At 42.7% G+C, this 19,587-nt stretch overlaps 1 protein-coding gene across 1 annotated transcript in view; it reads right to left on the minus strand.

Moving 5' to 3' along the window:
- The window catches only part of CTNNAL1 (catenin alpha like 1), an 852,902-nt gene that overhangs the window by 104,379 nt on the left and 728,936 nt on the right, over positions 1-19,587 (minus strand). The window contains 1 exon segment of the mRNA XM_029589981.1: positions 7,842-7,879. Within this exon segment, the coding sequence (XP_029445841.1) occupies positions 7,842-7,879 (38 nt within the window).

A 19,587-nucleotide genomic window follows, 5' to 3' on the forward strand; every position in this document is an offset into this window, starting at 1 on the left:
AAAATTCATTTCTGGCTACGCCACTGCTCAGAAGGTATCAAAGAGAGCTGTCTTAAGGTCTCATGATGATCCTTGAGTTCCGCCACTGTTCACTGAATCTGCTCGCCAAACAGATTATCTCCTACACAAGGCAGGTCAGATAGTCTGTCTTGTACTTCAGGGCGAAGGTCGGAAGACTTGAGCCAGGCCCATCGTCTTGCCGAGATAGCAGCTGCAGATACCCTGGTAGCAGTGTCAAAGATGTCGTAAGATGATCTGATCTCATGCTTGCCTGCCTCAAAACCCTTGTTTACGAGGGTTTGGAGCTGATCTTGAAATTGCTGAGGCAAGGAGTCTGTTAAGTCTTGTATCTGCTTAAATAAGACCCTATTATATTGGGTCATATAGAGCTGATAAGAGGCAATTCTAGAGATGAGCATTGCTCCCTGGAAGACACAGCGACCATTGGCATCTAGAAATTTCTGTTCCTTGCCTGGGGGAAGGAAGTGTGAGGTTTTGATCTCCTTGCTCTTTCCTGGGAAAATTCTACAACCACAGATTGGTGATCCAATTGGGGTTTGTGAAAACCTGGAGCTGACTGGACGAGATAGGTGGGATCAGCTTTCCTGTGGACTGGGGCCACAGAGCCAGGATGTTTCCAGTTCTTTTTGAGGAGATCCAGAAGAACCTGGTGAATAGGGATGGAGGTTATTTCCTTGGGAGCATCCAGGAATTGTAACAGCTCCATCATTTGATGCCTGTCATCTTGTTCAGTCTGTAATTGGAAGGGAACCAATTCAGACATCTCCTTCACAAAATTTATAAAGGAAAGGTCCTCTGGAGGAGAACACTTTCTACTTTCAGTAGGTGAAGGTGGTGAAGGCAAATCCTCGATGTCTGGTGAAGAATCATCAGTCCAGGTATCGTAGGGATCAGCACCTGTTCCTCTAGGAGCTAGAGGAGGATGGGGGCGGTGGGATCCCTGAAGGTCCTGGTCTAGGCTCCAAAGGACTGAGTGGAGGCACTGATGAAGGCATCAAAGGCATCAAGAGCACCGTCGCAGGCATCGAGGGCATCGATGGATGGCTCGGTGGTGCCGACAGACGTATCGGCACCGATGGGTGGATCGGTGGCATCGAGGGACGTATCGGCATCGATGGCTGAGGCATCAGCAGAACTCCCGATGGAGGGATGCGGAACGGTGTTTCTCCTCCCGATGACAAAGCAAGCGGGGAGGGCACCAGAGCCATTGGTGACCCGGAGTCCATCGGTGGAAAAGTGGCCATGAGCACTTCCATCCTTGAGAGCAGCGGTGCCAACGCTGCTGGAATCAGGTCGATGGTCGGTTCCGCAATCGGTACTGGTGTCTGTGCCAGAGGAACCTGGAATCGATGCATTGCCTTGTCGATGGCCTCCTGAACTATCTGGTTCAGTTCTTCTTGGATACCTGGAGCAAGCAGCCCCGGCTCCGGAACAGAAGGAGGCAGAGGCATAGCCAGAGGGATCACCGTTAAAGGTGTAGTCGTGGCTCTCTATACCCTGTTGGGTGAGGGTTGCCTCGGTAACCCGGTCGCCGAAAAGGTCGGTGCCTTTTCTGGATGGGATTTCTTCGACAGCAGCTCGGATGATGGCAAGGTCGATGATTTCGCTCCCTTGATGGTCCGAGACTTTCGATGCCAGTGGCGATGTTTATCTCTACGATTCCCTCGGTCCTGAGGTGGAGTAGAGGGTGACGAAGGCCGAGATGTCGTTGATGCCGGATGGTCACCGGCCGGTAGTCGATGCTGGCGCGAAGTTGACGGAGCCGGTTCTGACGACGTTGATGCAATAGACGGCGTCGGGGTTTGAGCACGAAAGAGAAGTTCCATCTTCTCCATTCTGGCCTTGCGACCTTTTGGTGTCATTAGGGCACATTTGGTGCCGGTCAAGACATCGTGCTCTCGTCCAAGACACATTACACAGACTTTATGGGGGTCTGTGATGGACATGGTGCGATTACAGTCCGGGCACCGACGGAACCCTGGACGCCATGGGAAAAAATTGAGCCGTGGTACGGTCGACGGGCAATAGGCCGCAAGGGCCAAACTCAACGGTAATTGATGGAAAAACAGGTAAAAACTTACCGGAGTACCACGGCTTGAAAAAGTTAAAGGGGGGACACCTGTGGGGCAAATTAACTTTTAGTAATTCTGTGAGGAAAATTCCTGTCAGGAATCTCTGCAGAGCTCCTTAACCGCGAGGCTACTGTTGCGCAGAAAAAAGAAGACTGAAGGGGGACCCCTGCTGGCTGCAGGGTTAGTGCCATGCTGGGCATGCCCAGTAGGGGCCAGACAAAGTTCTGGAAACTTTGACAAAAGTGTTCCGTGATTGGGCTCCATCCTGTGATGTCACCCATATGTGAGGACTACCATCCTGCTTGTCTTGTGAGAACTTGCCAGATGTTCACAAGTAACTTCCATCGGAGAAAGAAGGTTATTTTAGGTCTGTCTCCTAGCAACTAGCTTGCTCTCACTTATTGGTACAGACTGTCCAACTCTCAGTCAATCACTACATCCATGCTCACGAAGAATTGTCCAGCAGTATGAAGGAGACCGAGTTAGTCCGGCCTATATTCTAACTCAATGGTTGCCAACTGTCTTGGAGACACATCTAATCGGTTGTCAGGTTGGAAGCCCCTGCAGTATAAAACACACTGGGCATGGTATCTCAGTGCTGGTTTATTAATAGATAAGGCGATAACAAACATTCCCTGATATATAATGCAGGCGTAAATAGAGAGGTAAAATCAGAGTTGCAAACACTCACAGCTGAAATTCAGTTCACTTATGTAGTCCGTCAGTTTCCTTAGTACTTCTTTTCCATGGACAGACACAGTAAAATACTCGAGAGACAACCTCTACTTCAGAATTAACACTCGGTTTCAATACTTTCACACCATATAACATCAGGATTAAGAGCTCATGAGTCTTCCACATATCTGGGTTGCTTGGTTTGAAATCTCTCTTTTTCCAAGCTATAGATATTAGAGATGTGCATCGTTTTTTGTGTTCGTGTCGTTCTTCGTTTTTCGGCCGCCATGGAAAATGTCGTTTTTTTTCGGTTCGGGTCTTTTTTTTTCGCGAAAAATTGATTTTTAGTTAGTGTGCGCTAACTCCCCATTAGTGCGCGCTAACTCCCCGTTAGCGCGCACTAACAAAAACCGTTAGATTTTGTTACTTTTTGTTAGTGCGTGCTAACGGGAGTTAGCGAGCGCTAACAAAAACAGTTACATTTTGTTACTTTTTGTTACTTTTTGTTAGTGCGCACTAACGGGAGTTAGCGCGCACTAACAAAAACAGTTACATTTTGTTACTTTTTGTTAGTGCGCGCTAACGGGAGTTAGCGCGCACTAACAGGGAGTTAGCGCGTGCTGACTCCCGTTAGTGCGCACTAATCGGAAAAACGAATTTTTGCGAAAAAATGGGAAAATCCTGATTTTTTTCGGGCTCCGTGAAACATGCCGAATTGGACAATTTCGTTGCAATTTTCCAATTCGGCAAAAACGAATGCACATCTCTAATAGATATTGCTAGTTTGTATTAAGTAAATGTTTGTTAATTTAAAAAAAGCTGGTATCTACAAGAGTTGTTTGATGGGGACACAATAGTTAAATGCTGTCTGGGATCCTCAGCCAGTAGAAATACCAACCACAAATCAATGCAATTATAAAGAAAGTAGAGACTCTGATATCAATATTATTATCCCTCTGGGGACCTAAGACCTTATTAGAAATGGTATCTTTGCAGCACAGAAAGAGTTCCAAAATCTAGGGAAGAAGATTAGACACATGGCAAAGACCACTGCCTTTATAGAAGTATTTACCTGTTCATGAAAAGGGAAAGGAAAGGGTCTGCCATATAGATAACTTTAATGTCTCACTCAAAACATGGTGTAATACAAGTGGTTTGGTTACATTGGTGGCTGGGGTCAATAATGGAGCAGTAAAAGTTTATACTGTAAGGATGGTCTACATTTGCCCTTGGCAAAAAAGAGGATGCTAAATGAGAAATTCAGAGCATACATTATCAGGCATTTAAATTAAGGTGGAAGTGGCTGGAGGTGGCCAATGAAAATGCCAAGTAATACAGGAATAGGGAGGAGAAAAGAACAAAATCAATCAGTTCAAAATAGCAGAAAAGGTGACTAGGAAATGCAGCAAACCAATAGGGTAATTCATCATAATTCATATAGACCCCATCAAGCTAGGGCAAGAGAACATTGTAGAAATCTCAACTTTGTGAGACTTTCCTCTCCAAATGACATCAAATCTTCACTCTGAACTGTTTGTATGTCTCACTCTGCATGTAAAACTGGCCCCAAAACCCTAAACCACCACCAAAACCTCACCTTGAGTTATTATCTGGCCCTCCTATAGTGATATAAATAATTGACTACTATGAAGGCCTTATAAAGAGTCTCAGTCTCTCTCTCAAACTCTCTCTCTCAGAGCCTGTCTGGGCACTTTGCAAGTAGCAAAGTAGCAAAGTAGTATTGTGTGGTGTGAAAACTTAAATGCATCCTGTAATACTACCTATGCAAAGCACTAATGTGGTGTGGCAATTCTAAAATGATCATAGACACACCCTTTTTTCTTATTGTGGGTGTTATCCTTGCGAAATTATAGCATTTTGATGAATACAGGGGCAAGAAAGAAAAGTTTGGAACATTAAGACTACAAATGGTTGTAAGTCTGGGCAATAAAATCTAAGATCTAAGGCCTTAATGGTGGAAGTGGACTTGGACATAGTTGCTGTTACAGAAACCTGGTTCACTGAGTCTCATGATTGGGATAAGGCCATCCCTGGCTATAACTTGATAAAGAAGGCCATAGAGAACAGAAAAGGGGGAGGAGTAGCTCTTTATGGAAAAAAAAATATCGAAGCAATTGATGTGATCCACTTAGATTTCAGCAAAACTTCTGATACAGTCCCGCATAGGAGGCTTGTGAATAAAATGAGAAGATTAAAAGTGAGCGCCAATATGGTGGCATGGAATACAAACTGGTTGACTGAAAGGAGACAGTGTGTAATGGTAAATCAAATCTACTCTGAAGAGAGAACCATATTAAGTGGAGTGCCACAGGGATTGGTATTGGGACTAGTTCTATTCAATATCTTTGTGAGCAACATTGCGGAAGGGAGAGAAGGTAAAGTTTGACTCTTTGCAAATGATACTAAGATCTGCAACAGAGTGGACAGGCCTGAAGGAGTAGAGAGTATGAAAAGTGATTTAAGAAAGTTTGAAGAGTGGTCAAAGATTTGGCAGCTGGAATTCAATGCCAAGAAGTGCAGTCATGCATCTGGGATTCAGTAAGCCAAAAGAGCTGTTTGTGATGGGGGTGAAAGACTGATTTGCACAGACCAAAAGAAGGATCTTGGGGTAATAGTATCTGGCAATCTGAAGATGGTAAAGCAATGTGACTAGGCAATAGCTAAAGCCAGAAAAACCCTTGGCTGCATGGAGAGAGGAATAACCAGGAAGAAAAAGGAGGTGATGTTGCCCTTGTACATGTCCTTGTTGAGGGCTCACCTGGAGTACTATGTTCAGTTCTGGAGCCCATATCTCAAAAAATATAGAGACAGGATAGAGGTGGTCTAAAGAACAGTGACCAATATAGTGTGGGGTCAGTATTGGAAAATTTATGAGAAGAGGCTGAAAGATCTAAATATATATACTCTGGAAGAGAGGAGGTGCAGGGGAGATATAATATAGCTACCTGAAAGGTTTTAATGATGTACAAACTTCAAACCTTTTCCGAAGGAACTAGGGGTCACGAAATGATACTCCAGGGTGGCCAACCCAGAACTAACGTCAAGAAATATTTCTTCACGGAGAGGGTGCTGCATGCCTGGAATGCCCTTCCAGAGGAGGTGGTGAATACAAAAAGTCAAAGAATTCAAATGAGCATGGGATAAACATTGTGGATCCTTAAAAGCTAGCGGATGGAAATAAAGAAAAGGGTTAATAAGATTAAATTGCTGGTGCAGAGGTTGCTACCCTTAACCGATAAGCCTTGATGCTTTTGCTGCAACACTGCTCTCTGCTTCAATGGCAAGAAGAAAGGGTATTCGGATTTAGAAAACTTTTATGATCCAGGGAACTGATAAGCATGGGGATAACATGCACGGAGAAGCAGTTACTACCCTTAACGGAAGGCATGGGATCACTACCCTTAACCAATAAGCTTTGATGATTTTGATGCAACTGCAACATCACTCTCCACTTTGATGGTGGTGGGGGGGGGGGGGGGGGGGGGGGGACAGGAAATTGGATTCAGACGACAATCAACACAGGCCCTGATTTTTATGGTCTGGAGTATTGATATGCAATCATAAGGGAAAAAGCACAGGACTGCTTCTACAGCCAAGTCCATAAGAAAAGCACGACAAGCAGAACTGTCTGAATTTTCAAGAAGGCTCATCACCCAATAAAAATGTTGCTACCAGTAAATTTTGTAGGGGTTATCATAAGGCTTGGGGATAACTGCACAGAGTGGCAGTTGCTAACCTTAAGAGAAACATGGGGATAACCTGCACAGCACGGCAGATACTACCATAAGAAGCTTGTTGGGCAGACTGGATAGACCATTTTGTCCTTTTCTGCTGTCATTACTATGTTACTTTGAGATCCCACACTATCACTTGGCCTCCAAGCCTTCTATATATTGGGAACACCTTCCTGTCCCAGCATAATTTTAAATCCCCTGATGACCAATAGAGTTGCTTAGGGATATCTCAGGATATCTCAGAGCCATTCGGTGCCTCTACACAGAGTACAACAGGTCCAAACTGGGTATACTGTGGTTCGAGGCTGGCTGCAACACATTTTCACCCAGCATCATTCTGGGATTCAGTAGATCTGTAATGAATATGCAAGAGATAAATATACATACACTGGAGACCCAATATATGGAAAGCTATCTCAATATCCTGAAAACCAGACTGGTTAGGTGTGCCTTCAGCACTGTGTTGACAAACATCAACTTTCTGCCTGCACAAAGCACAACCACTGACATGACTACCTTGGCTATATAACAGAATACCTTATATACCTTGGCTATATAACAGAATGATGCATGGGCACATACACTGTACATATGCCATATCTAAGGATGCATTTTCCATGTTAAATGGGCATGTCTCCACCCTTCAACAAAAAGGCTGATCTGTACCATTATTTTCACCAATTACAGAAATTTCACAAACTACACGATTAGCCCAAAGGAATGAGAACTAATTTCCCCAAACCATCATAAAACACACAACCCATCTACTTACTGCCACATCCAACCCAGTCATTTTTAATAAATTATGCCAGTCACTTATTTTTTTTATAATTTAAACAATCTCCAAAGAAGCAATGGTTCCTTAATATAAAAAAGAAATACATCAGCAACAACTTGCACATCCACACACCAATGTATTTTAGATGAATGTGTTCAAAGTGTTTCAGTTCAGAGAAGAATGATATAAGAACATGTCATTTTCCTTATGTTCTCTAAGTGTTTTTTGTTGAGGATTAATAATTACACCAGCACATAGCATTATTAGAAAAGATACCTTAAAATTTATACATGCTCTGGCAAGGATTCTGCTGGTCATTTATTGCAGCAAACTGCTGCAATCTTATCTATCATGATGCACAAATATTTCACCTTATAGCTGTAAGAACATGAAGAACATCAATACTACTGGCAAGGCAAACTTCAACATAGTGAAGTATGTATTTTGTGGCTCACTTATTACAGTACATGTGCAATGCATTGACTAAATTGGGCACTCATATTATTTAACCCAATGTACAGCAAAATGTATTCAACTTACCCCTGGTCTGGGCAGCGAAAGGTAGACACGTTTCTCTCCTGAAAATGACACATGTATACATATTTGGTTCAGAATGGCATTCAAGCAGTGAACTTAGCACATTAAAATTTCTCATTACCATCTTTCACTTAAATAAAAGTCCTTAGCAAAGACTGTAAACGCTTTTCACAAAGACACAAGAAGGAGGTAGGGTTTCTCAGATCAGCAGTAACATTAATAACATCTCCACGAACAACAAAATTCACCATCACATCTAGAACACAAAAATGAAAGGTGCAAGCACCTAACCTAGGAATGCTATCAAACTCCAGGCCCTAAGGAACTATTACTTCCAGTTCTCTAAGACGACGAAACTGCAAGCTGAAATGCAAAAGAATAAAATAAGCTGGCTGGCTTAACTTTTCCCTGATCATATGCAGCTTGTTGGCAATCCCATGATAAAACGACATGTTAATTACTATAATTTTATCAAGAGTCCACAAATGGGTCTGGAGTAGGATCCACAGGAAGGGGGTACCATTAAATGGGGAATCTGATCAATACACTACTTACACTCAGCTCTGGATATTAAAGTAACCATTTCAAAAATATAGTTATATAGTTTGCAACAGAGTGCAAAAGATTTTCACTTTATAACAATATCATAATTTTCCTAGTTTCTCCAATTATATACAAATGTTTGGTTTTTTTCTGTACATGGGATGCGGGTGGAACAGAATGGTCTCAGCAACTTAGGGCACAATTTTCTCAAGTATTTACAGAGGCAAATCAATGTTTACCTGTGCAAAAATGCAGTTTGAAAATTCTTCCCTCCCCCTGACCCTATGAATGTTGGTAAAAGACACACACTGAATGACAGTACTTTTACCCACATCATAAAGCGGCTGGACTGAGGTCAGGCACCATATATTCATGGGAGTTTCATGTTGAAATCCCAGTGCGTACAAATATCTGTGTTCCCTGTAGTCTCTAAAATTTTCAAAGTCTGAGCTCCTTTCAATGGCTCCACTGTCTTTTCCTAGCTCAAAACCATCTGTCTACGAACACTGCAGCCCCACTTTGTTGGGCTAGTCAGTAAAAATATAAAATGTCTATCGGACTAAACTGCTCTGAGATACCACATAGTGACTATAATTAGATTTGCTGTTTAACAAAGTAATTTTACAAGTAGCCCAAGACTTAGTGTCAAGCACCCCTTGTTTGTGTGTGCATTTTTGTGTGCTGGCCAGGAAATAGGAGGCTCTCTGGACAAGTACAGTGATACGAGTTGCTGCTAGGTTGCAGAGGAATGAGGCATGACATACAAGACCTAACAGTGAAAAACTGCTGAGAAAAGAAAGGACTGTAAAAGCTTGTCTCATGAGAGATCTTTTTTTTAAACATTTAAGAAAAATGATACGCGTTTACTTGCATGATATAAAATTAAGTGTATTTTTGCATGCCTGCGCATGCGTGCTCCTTTTAAAATTTACCTGTTAGTATTCACAGTTCATCCTAAATAGTCTTCCCACTCACTTCACTATTTATAAACATATGAACCATTCTTACTGTCACCAATTTTCCTCACACTTCTTACTGTTGTTAAGTATAAGATATTTTGAAACTGAGGAAGTTAGTGTACTAAAATTAACACTCTTTACTCTCTAAAACCTGGAAGAGAAACTAAGCTCTAGGGGCTGAATGCCTGGCAGTCTGTCACGTATAACTGCAAGAAAGTTCTTGTTTATTGGTTATTTTACTCTGGTTCACACCTGGTTCCATGCAGGATGCCAACAATTTATGCCCTCTGCAGTAATTACAGTCAAGCTAGAACAGGGATTCATTTTTTAATAACAGAATGGACACCCCCCTCCAACACATACACACACAATTTTAAATTCTTCTCAGGGAAAGATTCCTGGTATCACCCATGGAGTTGTCACAAGGGAGAGTTCAGAGACATGAGCACATAACTACATTCTAAACAGAACTTGCCTCTTCATCTACATAGCAAAGTCCAACAAACTCTTTTCATTTATGAAAGCAGTTCAGCAAATTTTGCTGCAAGAAGAAAGCTTAACAGCAATATAAAATTCATGGAGCAAAATATATAACAGAAGCACAAAATTTTAGCAAGGAAAATTCCTCTATGCTCTCTCTTCCATCTCATTCTCCCAATGTCTATCATAAGAACATAAGAAAACATAAGAAAATGCCATACTGGGTCAGACCAAGGGTCCATCAAGCCCAGCATCCTGTTTCCAACAGTGGCCAATCCAGGCCATAAGTGCCTGGCAAGTACCCAAAAACTAAGTCTATTCCATGTAACCATTGCTAATGGCAGTGGCAGTGAACTTAATAGCAGGTAATGGACTTCTCCTCCAAGAACTTATCCAATCCTTTTTTAAACACAGCTATACTAACTGCACTAACCACATTCTCTGGCAACAAATTCCAGAGTTTAATTGTGCGTTGAGTAAAAAAGAACTTTCTCTGATTAGTTTTAAATGTGCCCCATGCTAACTTCATGGAGTGCCCCCTAGTCTTTCTACTATCCGAAAGAGTAAATAACAGATTCACATCTACCCGTTCTAGACCTCTCATGATTTTAAACACCTCTATCATATCCCCCCTCAGTCGTCTCTTCTCCAAGCTGAAAAGTCCTAACCTCTTTAGTCTTTCCTCATAGGGGAGTTGTTCCATTCCCCTTATCATTTTGGTAGCCCTTCTCTGTACCTTCTCCATCGCAATTATATCTTTTTTGAGATGCGGCGACCAGAATTGTACACAGTATTCAAGGTGCGGTCTCACCATGGAGCGATACAGAGGCATTAACGATACACTCGATAAGGCCATAAAAACCTGGGAATCAGCTCTGGAGAAAATAAAAAATCTTCTAATGGAAAACTGCCTTGCAATCAATACCAACAAGACAGAACTCATTATCATTACACCACACAGGAACACAACATCTAACAGTTCACCTTCTCCTTCCTCAACCTCAGACCTTTTCAAGCTGAAGCATGTACGCAGCCTTGGGGTTATGATAGATAATCATTTCTCCATGAAGAATTTCATCTCGAGCACGATTAAGAGTGTCTTCTTCAAGTTGCATACACTGAAAAGGATTAAACCACTGTTACATCTCCAGGACTTTCGGACTGTGTTACAAGCCACAATCCTTCCAAAAATTGACTATTGTAATGCAATACTTCTGGGTCTACCGAAGAACACAATCCAACCCTTACAGATGTTGCAGAATGCTGCTGCTCGGTTACTTACGAACACTCGACGACATGAACACATAACACCAGCACTGATGTTCCTACATTGGCTACCTGTATCCTACAGGGTTACGTTTAAAGTTCTATCTCTCATCCACAAATCCATGCACAATAAAGAAATGCAATGGTTTTCTGATCAGTTTATTGTTCACACCTCCAACAGACCAATTAGAATATTTCACCAAGCGAAACTAACTGCTCATCCTCTAAAACACATTAAACATGTATCCACCAGGGAACGCTCATTCTCCATTGCAGGTATTAAAATCTGGAACAACATGCCGTTGGACCTGCGTCTTGAGTCTTGTCACAAGAGGTTCAAACAAAATCTTAAAACGTGGTTGTTTGAACAAGCCTTTTATCAATGATTTCTATCTATCCTTAAAATCAACATTCCCATTTTATTTTTCCAAATTTCCTTTACCTGATCTATGTTTTTTACTCTCACCTATTATGCGTAGCTTAATTCCTTAATTGTACATCTACCACACTTTATTGCTACTGCGTAACTCTTGAAGATTAATGTATTATGGTTATTATAGTTAATGAAGTTAGCAAACTACCAGTTAATTCCATTATCTTTATTTATAAAACCTGTTACTGTTAAATGTAAAACCTGTTCTGATATTTGTTATGCTATAATATCTGTTATCTGTAAAGCCTGTTGCTAATTTATTGTTTCCCTGTAAACCGAAGTGATGTATAACTATACGTACCTCGGTATAGAAGAATCTATAAATAAATAAATAAATAAATAAAATTATGACATTTTCCGTTTTATTCACCATTCCTTTTCTAATAATTCCCAACATTGTTTGCTTTTTTGACTGCCTCAGCACACTGCACCGACGATTTCAATGTGTTATCCACTATGACACCTAGATCTCTTTCTTGGGTTGTAGCACCTAATATGGAACCCAACATTGTGTAATTATAGCATGGGTTATTTTTCCCTATATGCATCAACTTGCACTTATCCACATTAAATTTCATCTGCCATTTGGATGCCCAATTTTCCAGTCTCATAAGGTCTTCCTGCAATTTATCACAATCTGCTTGTGATTTAACTACTCTGAACAATTTTGTGTCATCTGTAAATTTGATTATCTCACTCGTCGTATTTCTTTCCAGATCATTTATAAATATATTGAACAGTAAGGGTCCCAATACAGATCCCTGAGGCACTCCACTGTCCACTCCCTTCCACTGAGAAAATTGCCCATTTAATCCTACTCTCTGTTTCCTGTCTTTTAGCCAGTTTGCAATCCACAAAAGGACATCGCCACCTATCCCATGACTTTTTATTTTTCCTAGAAGCCTCTCATGAGGAACTTTGTCAAACGCCTTCTGAAAATCCAAGTATACTATATCTACCGGTTCATCTTTATCCACATGTTTATTAACTCCTTCAAAAAAGTGAAGGAATTAATCTTAGTCTTTACCCAGGGCAAGACTTGCCCTGGGTAAAGCCATGCTGATTTTGTTCCATTAAACCATGTTTTTCTATATGTTCTGTGATTTTGATGTTTAGAACACTTTCCACTATTTTTCCTGGCACTGAAGTCAGGCTAACCGGTCTGTAGTTTCCCGGATCACCCCTGGAGCCCTTTTTAAATATTGGGCTTACATTTGCTATCCTCCAGTCTTCAGGTACAATGGATGATTTTAATGATAAGTTACAAATCTTTACTAATAGGTCTGAAATTTCATTTTTTAGTTCCTTCAGAACTCTGGGGTGTATACCATCCGGTCCAGGTGATTTACTACTCTTCAGTTTGTCAATCAGACCTACCACATCTTCTAGGTTCACCGTGATTTGATTAAGTCCATCTGAATCATTACCCATGAAAACCTTCTCCATTACGGGTACCTCCCCAACATCCTCTTCAGTAAACACCGAAGCAAAGAAATCATTTAATCTTTCCACGATGGCCTTATCTTCTCTAAGTGCCCCTTTAACCCCTCGATCATCTAACGGTCCAACTGACTCCCTCACAGGCTTTCTGCTTTGTATATATTTAAAAAAAGTTTTTACTGTGAGTTTTTGCCTCTACAGCCAACTTCTTTTCAAATTCTCTCTTAGCCTGTCTTATCAATGTCTTACATTTAACTTGCCAATGTTTATGCTTTATCCTATTTTCTTCTGTTGGATCCTTCTTCCAAATTTTGAATGAAGATCTTTTGGCTAAAATAGCTTCTTTCACCTCCCCTTTTAACCATGCCGGTAATCGTTTTGCCTTCTTTCCACCTTTCTTAATGTGTGGAATACATCTGGACTGTGCTTCTAGAATGGTATTTTTTTTAACAATGACCACGCCTCTTGGACATTTTTTACTTTTGTAGCTGCTCCTTTCAGTTTTTTTCTATCAATTTTTCTCATTTTATCAAAGTTTTCCTTTTGAAAGTTTAGCACGAGAGCCTTGGATTTGCACACCATTCCTTTTCCAGTCATTAAATCAAATTTGATCATATTATGATCACCATTGCCAAGCGGCCCCACCACAGTTACCTCTCTCACCAAGTCCTGTGCTCCACTGAGAATTAGATCTAAAATTGCTCCCTGTCTCGTTGCATCCTGAACCAATTGCTTTCTATCTCCTACCCTGTCCTGAATGGAGAGCTCATTTTCCCGTCGATAGCAGGGCTGAATTAGCCATGCTGTTATGGGATCTGTCAATCAGGCCAGGGAGGCGGAGCTTGTCAAAGCAGAGAACAGAACTTTGCTCTCTGCGGCTGCGCGTGTGTTCCCGGGCAGGAAAGTAACGGAATCTCCTCAGTCTGTTTTTTCCGCGAGCGGGATCACACGCGGAGCTGATCTCTCCTCAGTTTTAAAAACAGAATTAAAAAATGTCAAAACCGGGGTTCAAACCCTGTCACTGTGGAAAAACAATGTCGGTCACAGACGGACACGACCGCTTTTATAGATGTCTCGGACCAAGTCATAATCGAGACAATTGTGAGTTTTGCTCTAAGATGTCACCTAGAGCATTAAAACAAAGGGCCTACAGGATTCAGGAACTTTTTGCCTCACGAGATCCGTTGGAGGATCATTCATCGCCTGGCCCGCTCACTTCATCGGCTCCACCGAAACGGAAAACTTTACACTTGGATCCTAAGTCCTCCACTCTAGGAGGTAAGGGAAACGCAAAAAGACAAAGGCCAGTGGGTTCTCGAAAATCCCCAGTGCCTACAGAGCCGCAACATACCTCATCGGAGGTGGAATCCTCGGCGCCGAAAACTTCTGCGCCTACGGCGCTGTCCGCGCAAACCAACATACCGGCGCCGAGAAAGGAGTCTGCGCGCAGCTTACAGCTTCCGGCGCGCATGGCGCAGAAGAAACCACTGCGCCGAAAACATACGCGCACGGCGCCGGACAACCCTGCGCGTACGGCGCCGGAGGAACCTGCGCGTACGGCGCCGACTTCAAAGAAACTTATGCGCATGGCGCCGAACACATCGGCGCCGATAACTCATGTGCGCGCCGCATCAGAAAGATATACGCATACAACTACAACTGCGCATGAATCTACTTCCGCGCACAGAGATACAAGTGCGCATAAGTCTACAATCGCGCATACGCGCATATCTGCGCATAACTCTACATCTGCGCGTAAGCATAAATCCGCGCATAAATCTAAATCAGCGCATAGATCAAAATCTGCGCATGGAAACCATAATTATTCAACTAAAAAATTAAAGACGAGCTTGAAGCGGAAACGATACCCTTCACACAGGTCTTCTCCAGAGACTGGGACCACAGATACTGATACATCATCTGATGACTATCATAACTATTCAAATCACTCCCACCGTACTAAATTACCAAAGAGGAGTGCTACATGGGAGATAAGTCCTTCGACTTCTAGATCACCTCATAAAGCTCATACCTGCTCAAAGAGAGAAATAGTACAAATTTCTTCATCAAACACTTCTTCAGATTCGGAAGATTCAAGGAATAATTCAGTCGATAGACTACAAGGAGATAGAGAAGTTCCTACAACTTCACCTCAAACAAATATCGTTCAACAACCAGACAGTCGTATGGTAATGCCCTCTCATACAAGAGAAGCATTTTTCCAACTGTCTCAATCTTTAGCAGGCTTTTACGAGACGCTTCAATCATCATTTCAAATGACTAATACTGATGATGACAATGCTACACAACATAAAGCACAAACTACTGAACAGCAGTTGGCAAAACCACCAACATCTCCCATTTTTAACCAACCAGCCTCACCAACTCATATCCAGGGGACATCTTTAGATTCTCCTTCAATACAAACATCCCCATCATCATCGGTGGGATGTCTCTCAGACCTGCACGACCACATACAGGAGCCGTATTCCCCTCCTGAAGACCTTACGTACCCAAAATTCCTAGAAAAAATGGGTACCATTCTACATCTAGAGGTCCAAAAAGAAACAGACCCTAGGGCAGAAACCCTTGGTCTTCTAAAGATTTTAGATACTCAGGTGGAACCAACTTCTCTTCCACCACAAGAGATCCTGCATTCAGTCTTACAAAAATCCTGGGAGGCTCCTTATACAATAGCAGCCATTTCCAGGAAAACAGACATAAAATTTCGTATGAAGAAAGCGTTGCTATACACTCTACCACAATTGCCTCACGCTTCCATTGTAGTAGAGTCGGTGATGCAAAGGTTCAAGAAAACAAAGTTGCATACCACTTTCCCACCGGGGAAAGACAACAAATATTTAGATGAGTTTGGCAGGAAAATATACCATAACTCGATGTTAACTGCACGAATTATGCAACATCAGTTTTACATGGTGCAATACCTCTATGAGTGCATGCAAGCTATGAAAGGTATATATTCCTCCGTTGCAGAACATATACCTCAACCTCTTCATGACATGGAAGAGTGTTCTCGACACCTCTTGAGGTCAATCTACGAAGCACATGAAACATCATCCAGGGCATCTGCAACAGCCATTGCAGCCCGCAGACTAGCATGGTTACGTTCAAGTTCGATACGTGAAGACTTGCACGAGAAACTAACAAACCTCCCATGTACAGGAGATAACCTGTTCGGAGAGAAATTCCAGGACGCAGTAACTAAATTAAAAGACGAAGCTCTAGCAGTACAATCGCTAGCATCGAATCCTATTTACTCGACTACACGTCGTTATGTGGGATCTACTCATAGGCAACCATATGCAGGAAGACCCTATAGATCTTATCAATCTTTTCGTACGCAGTCATACCCTGCCTACCAGTGTCCTGCTCCACAAAACAATACTTCACATCAACGAAGAGGTAAACCACGTAACCAGAGACAGCAGGCACAACAGCCGACTGCTGTACCAAAAGCGACGTCATCTTTTTAGTTACTCAGGCACCACCACAACATCAAGCTCCTCCAGGCAGAATTCATGCTTGCCTGAAGGCCTGGGAAAGAATAACATCGGATCAATGGGTTCTGGAGATAGTACGTCAAGGCTACAAACTCCAATTTGTAACAAAACCCACATTGCCTCATCTTTCCACACTCAAGATTTTCAATTCCCATCCACAACTGGGGGAGGAAATTGCTTTACTTCGCAAACAACAAGCAATTCGACAAATCCACCCACACTCCAAATTAGCAGCATTTTATTCCTCGTACTTCCTCATACCCAAGAAGTCGGGGGGCCTTCGACCCATACTAGACCTAAGGGAGTTGAACAAATTTCTCACCAAGGAGAAATTCAAAATGGTATCGTTGAAGTCAATTCTCCCTCTCATTCAAACCAACGATTGGATGTGCTCAATCGACCTGAAGGATGCTTACACACACATTCCAATCCATCCATCCTCGTGGCGTTACCTGTGCTTTCGCTACACAGACATCAACACTACCAGTACAAAGTTCTTCCCTTTGGGCTATCTGCTGCACCCAGGGTATTCACCAAATGCATGATAGTGGTGGTGGCTCATCTCAGGAAACAAGGTATAACCATTTTTCCATATCTGGATGATTGGCTCATAATCGCCTCAACTCCGACCATCTTACGGGATCACCTCCATCGGGTGATACACTGTTTGCAAGAACTAGGGTTGGTGATCAACTTTCAGAAATCACGCCTACAACCAACACAACAGTTGCAGTTCATAGGCGCATGCCTGGACACTACATGCAACAGAGCATACCTTCCAGTCGACAGAATATCACATTTCTGTCAACTTCTACACACCTTGAAACATACTCAGAGGCCGACAGCAAGACAAATCTTGGTAATTCTGGGCCACATGGCAGCGGCGAACTTCACGGTTCCCAACACCAAGTTACACATGAGACGCCTACAATGGGGTCTAAAGCGCCAATGGAAGCAGCATTCACAACCATTGATGCAGAAGGTATCGCTGACCGCAGAAATGAAAAAAGATATAGCATGGTGGCTCCTAGACTCTACCCTGTCCAAAGGAGCGTTGTTCAGCCCCCCATCTCACAATGCAGTCCTAACCACAGATGCGTCTCGCAAGGGATGGGGTGCACACCTCGAGATTTACGAAACCCAAGGGTTATGGACACTCTCAGAACAGAATCTACAAATCAATCTATTGGAACTCAGAGTGATTCGCAATGCATTGCGAGTCTTCCAAGACCACCTAAAGGGACGCAGGGTCATGATCTACACAGACAACCAAGTAGCGATGTTTTACATCAACAAACAAGGAGGGTCCGGTTCATGGTCCCTCTGCAAGGAGACCCTGACAATCTTCGAACACGCTCACAAGAATTGCATACACCTCCAAGCAACTTACCTACCGGGAGTTGCAAACACAAGAGCGGACAGACTAAGCCGCATCTTTCATCCCCACGAATGGACACTCAATACAGAAATAGTCCAGAACATATTTCTACAGTGGGGAACACCTTTGATAGATCTCTTTGCAACAGAGATCAATGCACAAGTTTCCAACTTCTGCTCGATACGACCAAGCCAATTCAGGATCGCCCAAGATGCCTTCCTCATTCCGTGGACGACAGGCCTTCTGTATGCCTTTCCTCCCATACCTCTCATAACAAGAACAATTCAGAAGTGTATAGCGGACAAAGCTCAACTGATACTCATAGCCCCGGCCTGGCTGAGGCAGCCATGGTATAGTTTCCTGCTTCGACTATCCATCAAGGATCCAATTCTATTGCCGAATCGTCAAGATCTTCTCAGCCAAGATCAAGGAACACTACTACACCCGCTACATTCATCTCTACACATGACAGCTTGGAGATTGAGAGGCTCCTTCTGACAGAACAAGGAGTTTCCACTTCAGCACAATTCATTTTGTTACAGTCAAGGAAACTCTCAACCAGGAAAAATTATAGCTATAAATGGAAACGCTACTCTGCCTGGTGCACTTCCAACGATGTACCACCATTGGACTGCTCCCCGGAATTGCTCATTGATTATCTTCATACACTATATGTAGCTGGTCTAGCAACATCATCCATCAGAGTTCACCTCAGCGCCATAGGTGCTTATCATAGACCAATGAATGACATTCCTTTATCCAATCACCCATTACTGACTCGTTTCATGAAGGGTTTAACACACATTCGTCCTCCGGTATTCAAACCTCCAGTTCCATGGAACCTCAACATAGTTTTGGAACAGCTCATGCTTTATCCTTTCGAACCCATGGACTCGGCACACATTAAATACCTCACCTGGAAGGTGGTATTCCTGGTTGCAGTAACATCAGCATGAATAGTTAGTGAGTTACAAGCCTTGGTCCATTATCATCCATACTTGCAATTTCATCACCAGAAGGTAGTTCTACGAACTCACCCGTCCTTTCTACCGAAAGTAGTTACCCCATTCCATCTCAATCAGACAATGGAATTACCAACTTTTTTCCCTAAACCTCATTCGAATGATAGGGAAAAACTACTGCACACACTAGATTGTAAAAGAGCTTTAACACACTACAAAGAAAGAACGAACTCGGACTCCCGTGTTTCTCAACTCTTTGTCTCCTTTGACCCAAAGGCACCTGGACTACCAGTGTCTAAACGCACCATCTCCAGTTGGATAACGCAGGGCATCAAATTCTGCTATGACAAACAGAATTTACATTTACAGTCTACTCCTAAAGCTCACCAAGTTAGAGCAGTAGCAACCTCCTTAGCACACTTGAAGGATGTGCAACCCATAGACATTTGCAAGGCAGCTACATGGTCATCACTGCATACCTTCACATCTCATTACTGCCTTGACCAGCAAGCAGCCACTGATGCGAAGATAGGGCGAGCAATACTGCAATCTCTATCCTCCAACAAACGGTGACTGCCACACTGTCAATGATCACGTCCAAATACTTATATCACTACTGACGTGATCAGGAGCTTGGGACTCCCATAACAGCATGGCTAATTCAGCCCTGCTATTGACAGGAAAAAGCAAGTTTGCTTACTGTAAACGATGTTTCCGTAGATAGCAGGATGAATTAGCCATGCTGACCCACCCTCCTACCTGGCAGT

Source organism: Rhinatrema bivittatum, chromosome 2, assembly GCF_901001135.1.
Source record: "Rhinatrema bivittatum chromosome 2, aRhiBiv1.1, whole genome shotgun sequence".
NCBI lineage: Eukaryota > Metazoa > Chordata > Amphibia > Gymnophiona > Rhinatrematidae > Rhinatrema > Rhinatrema bivittatum.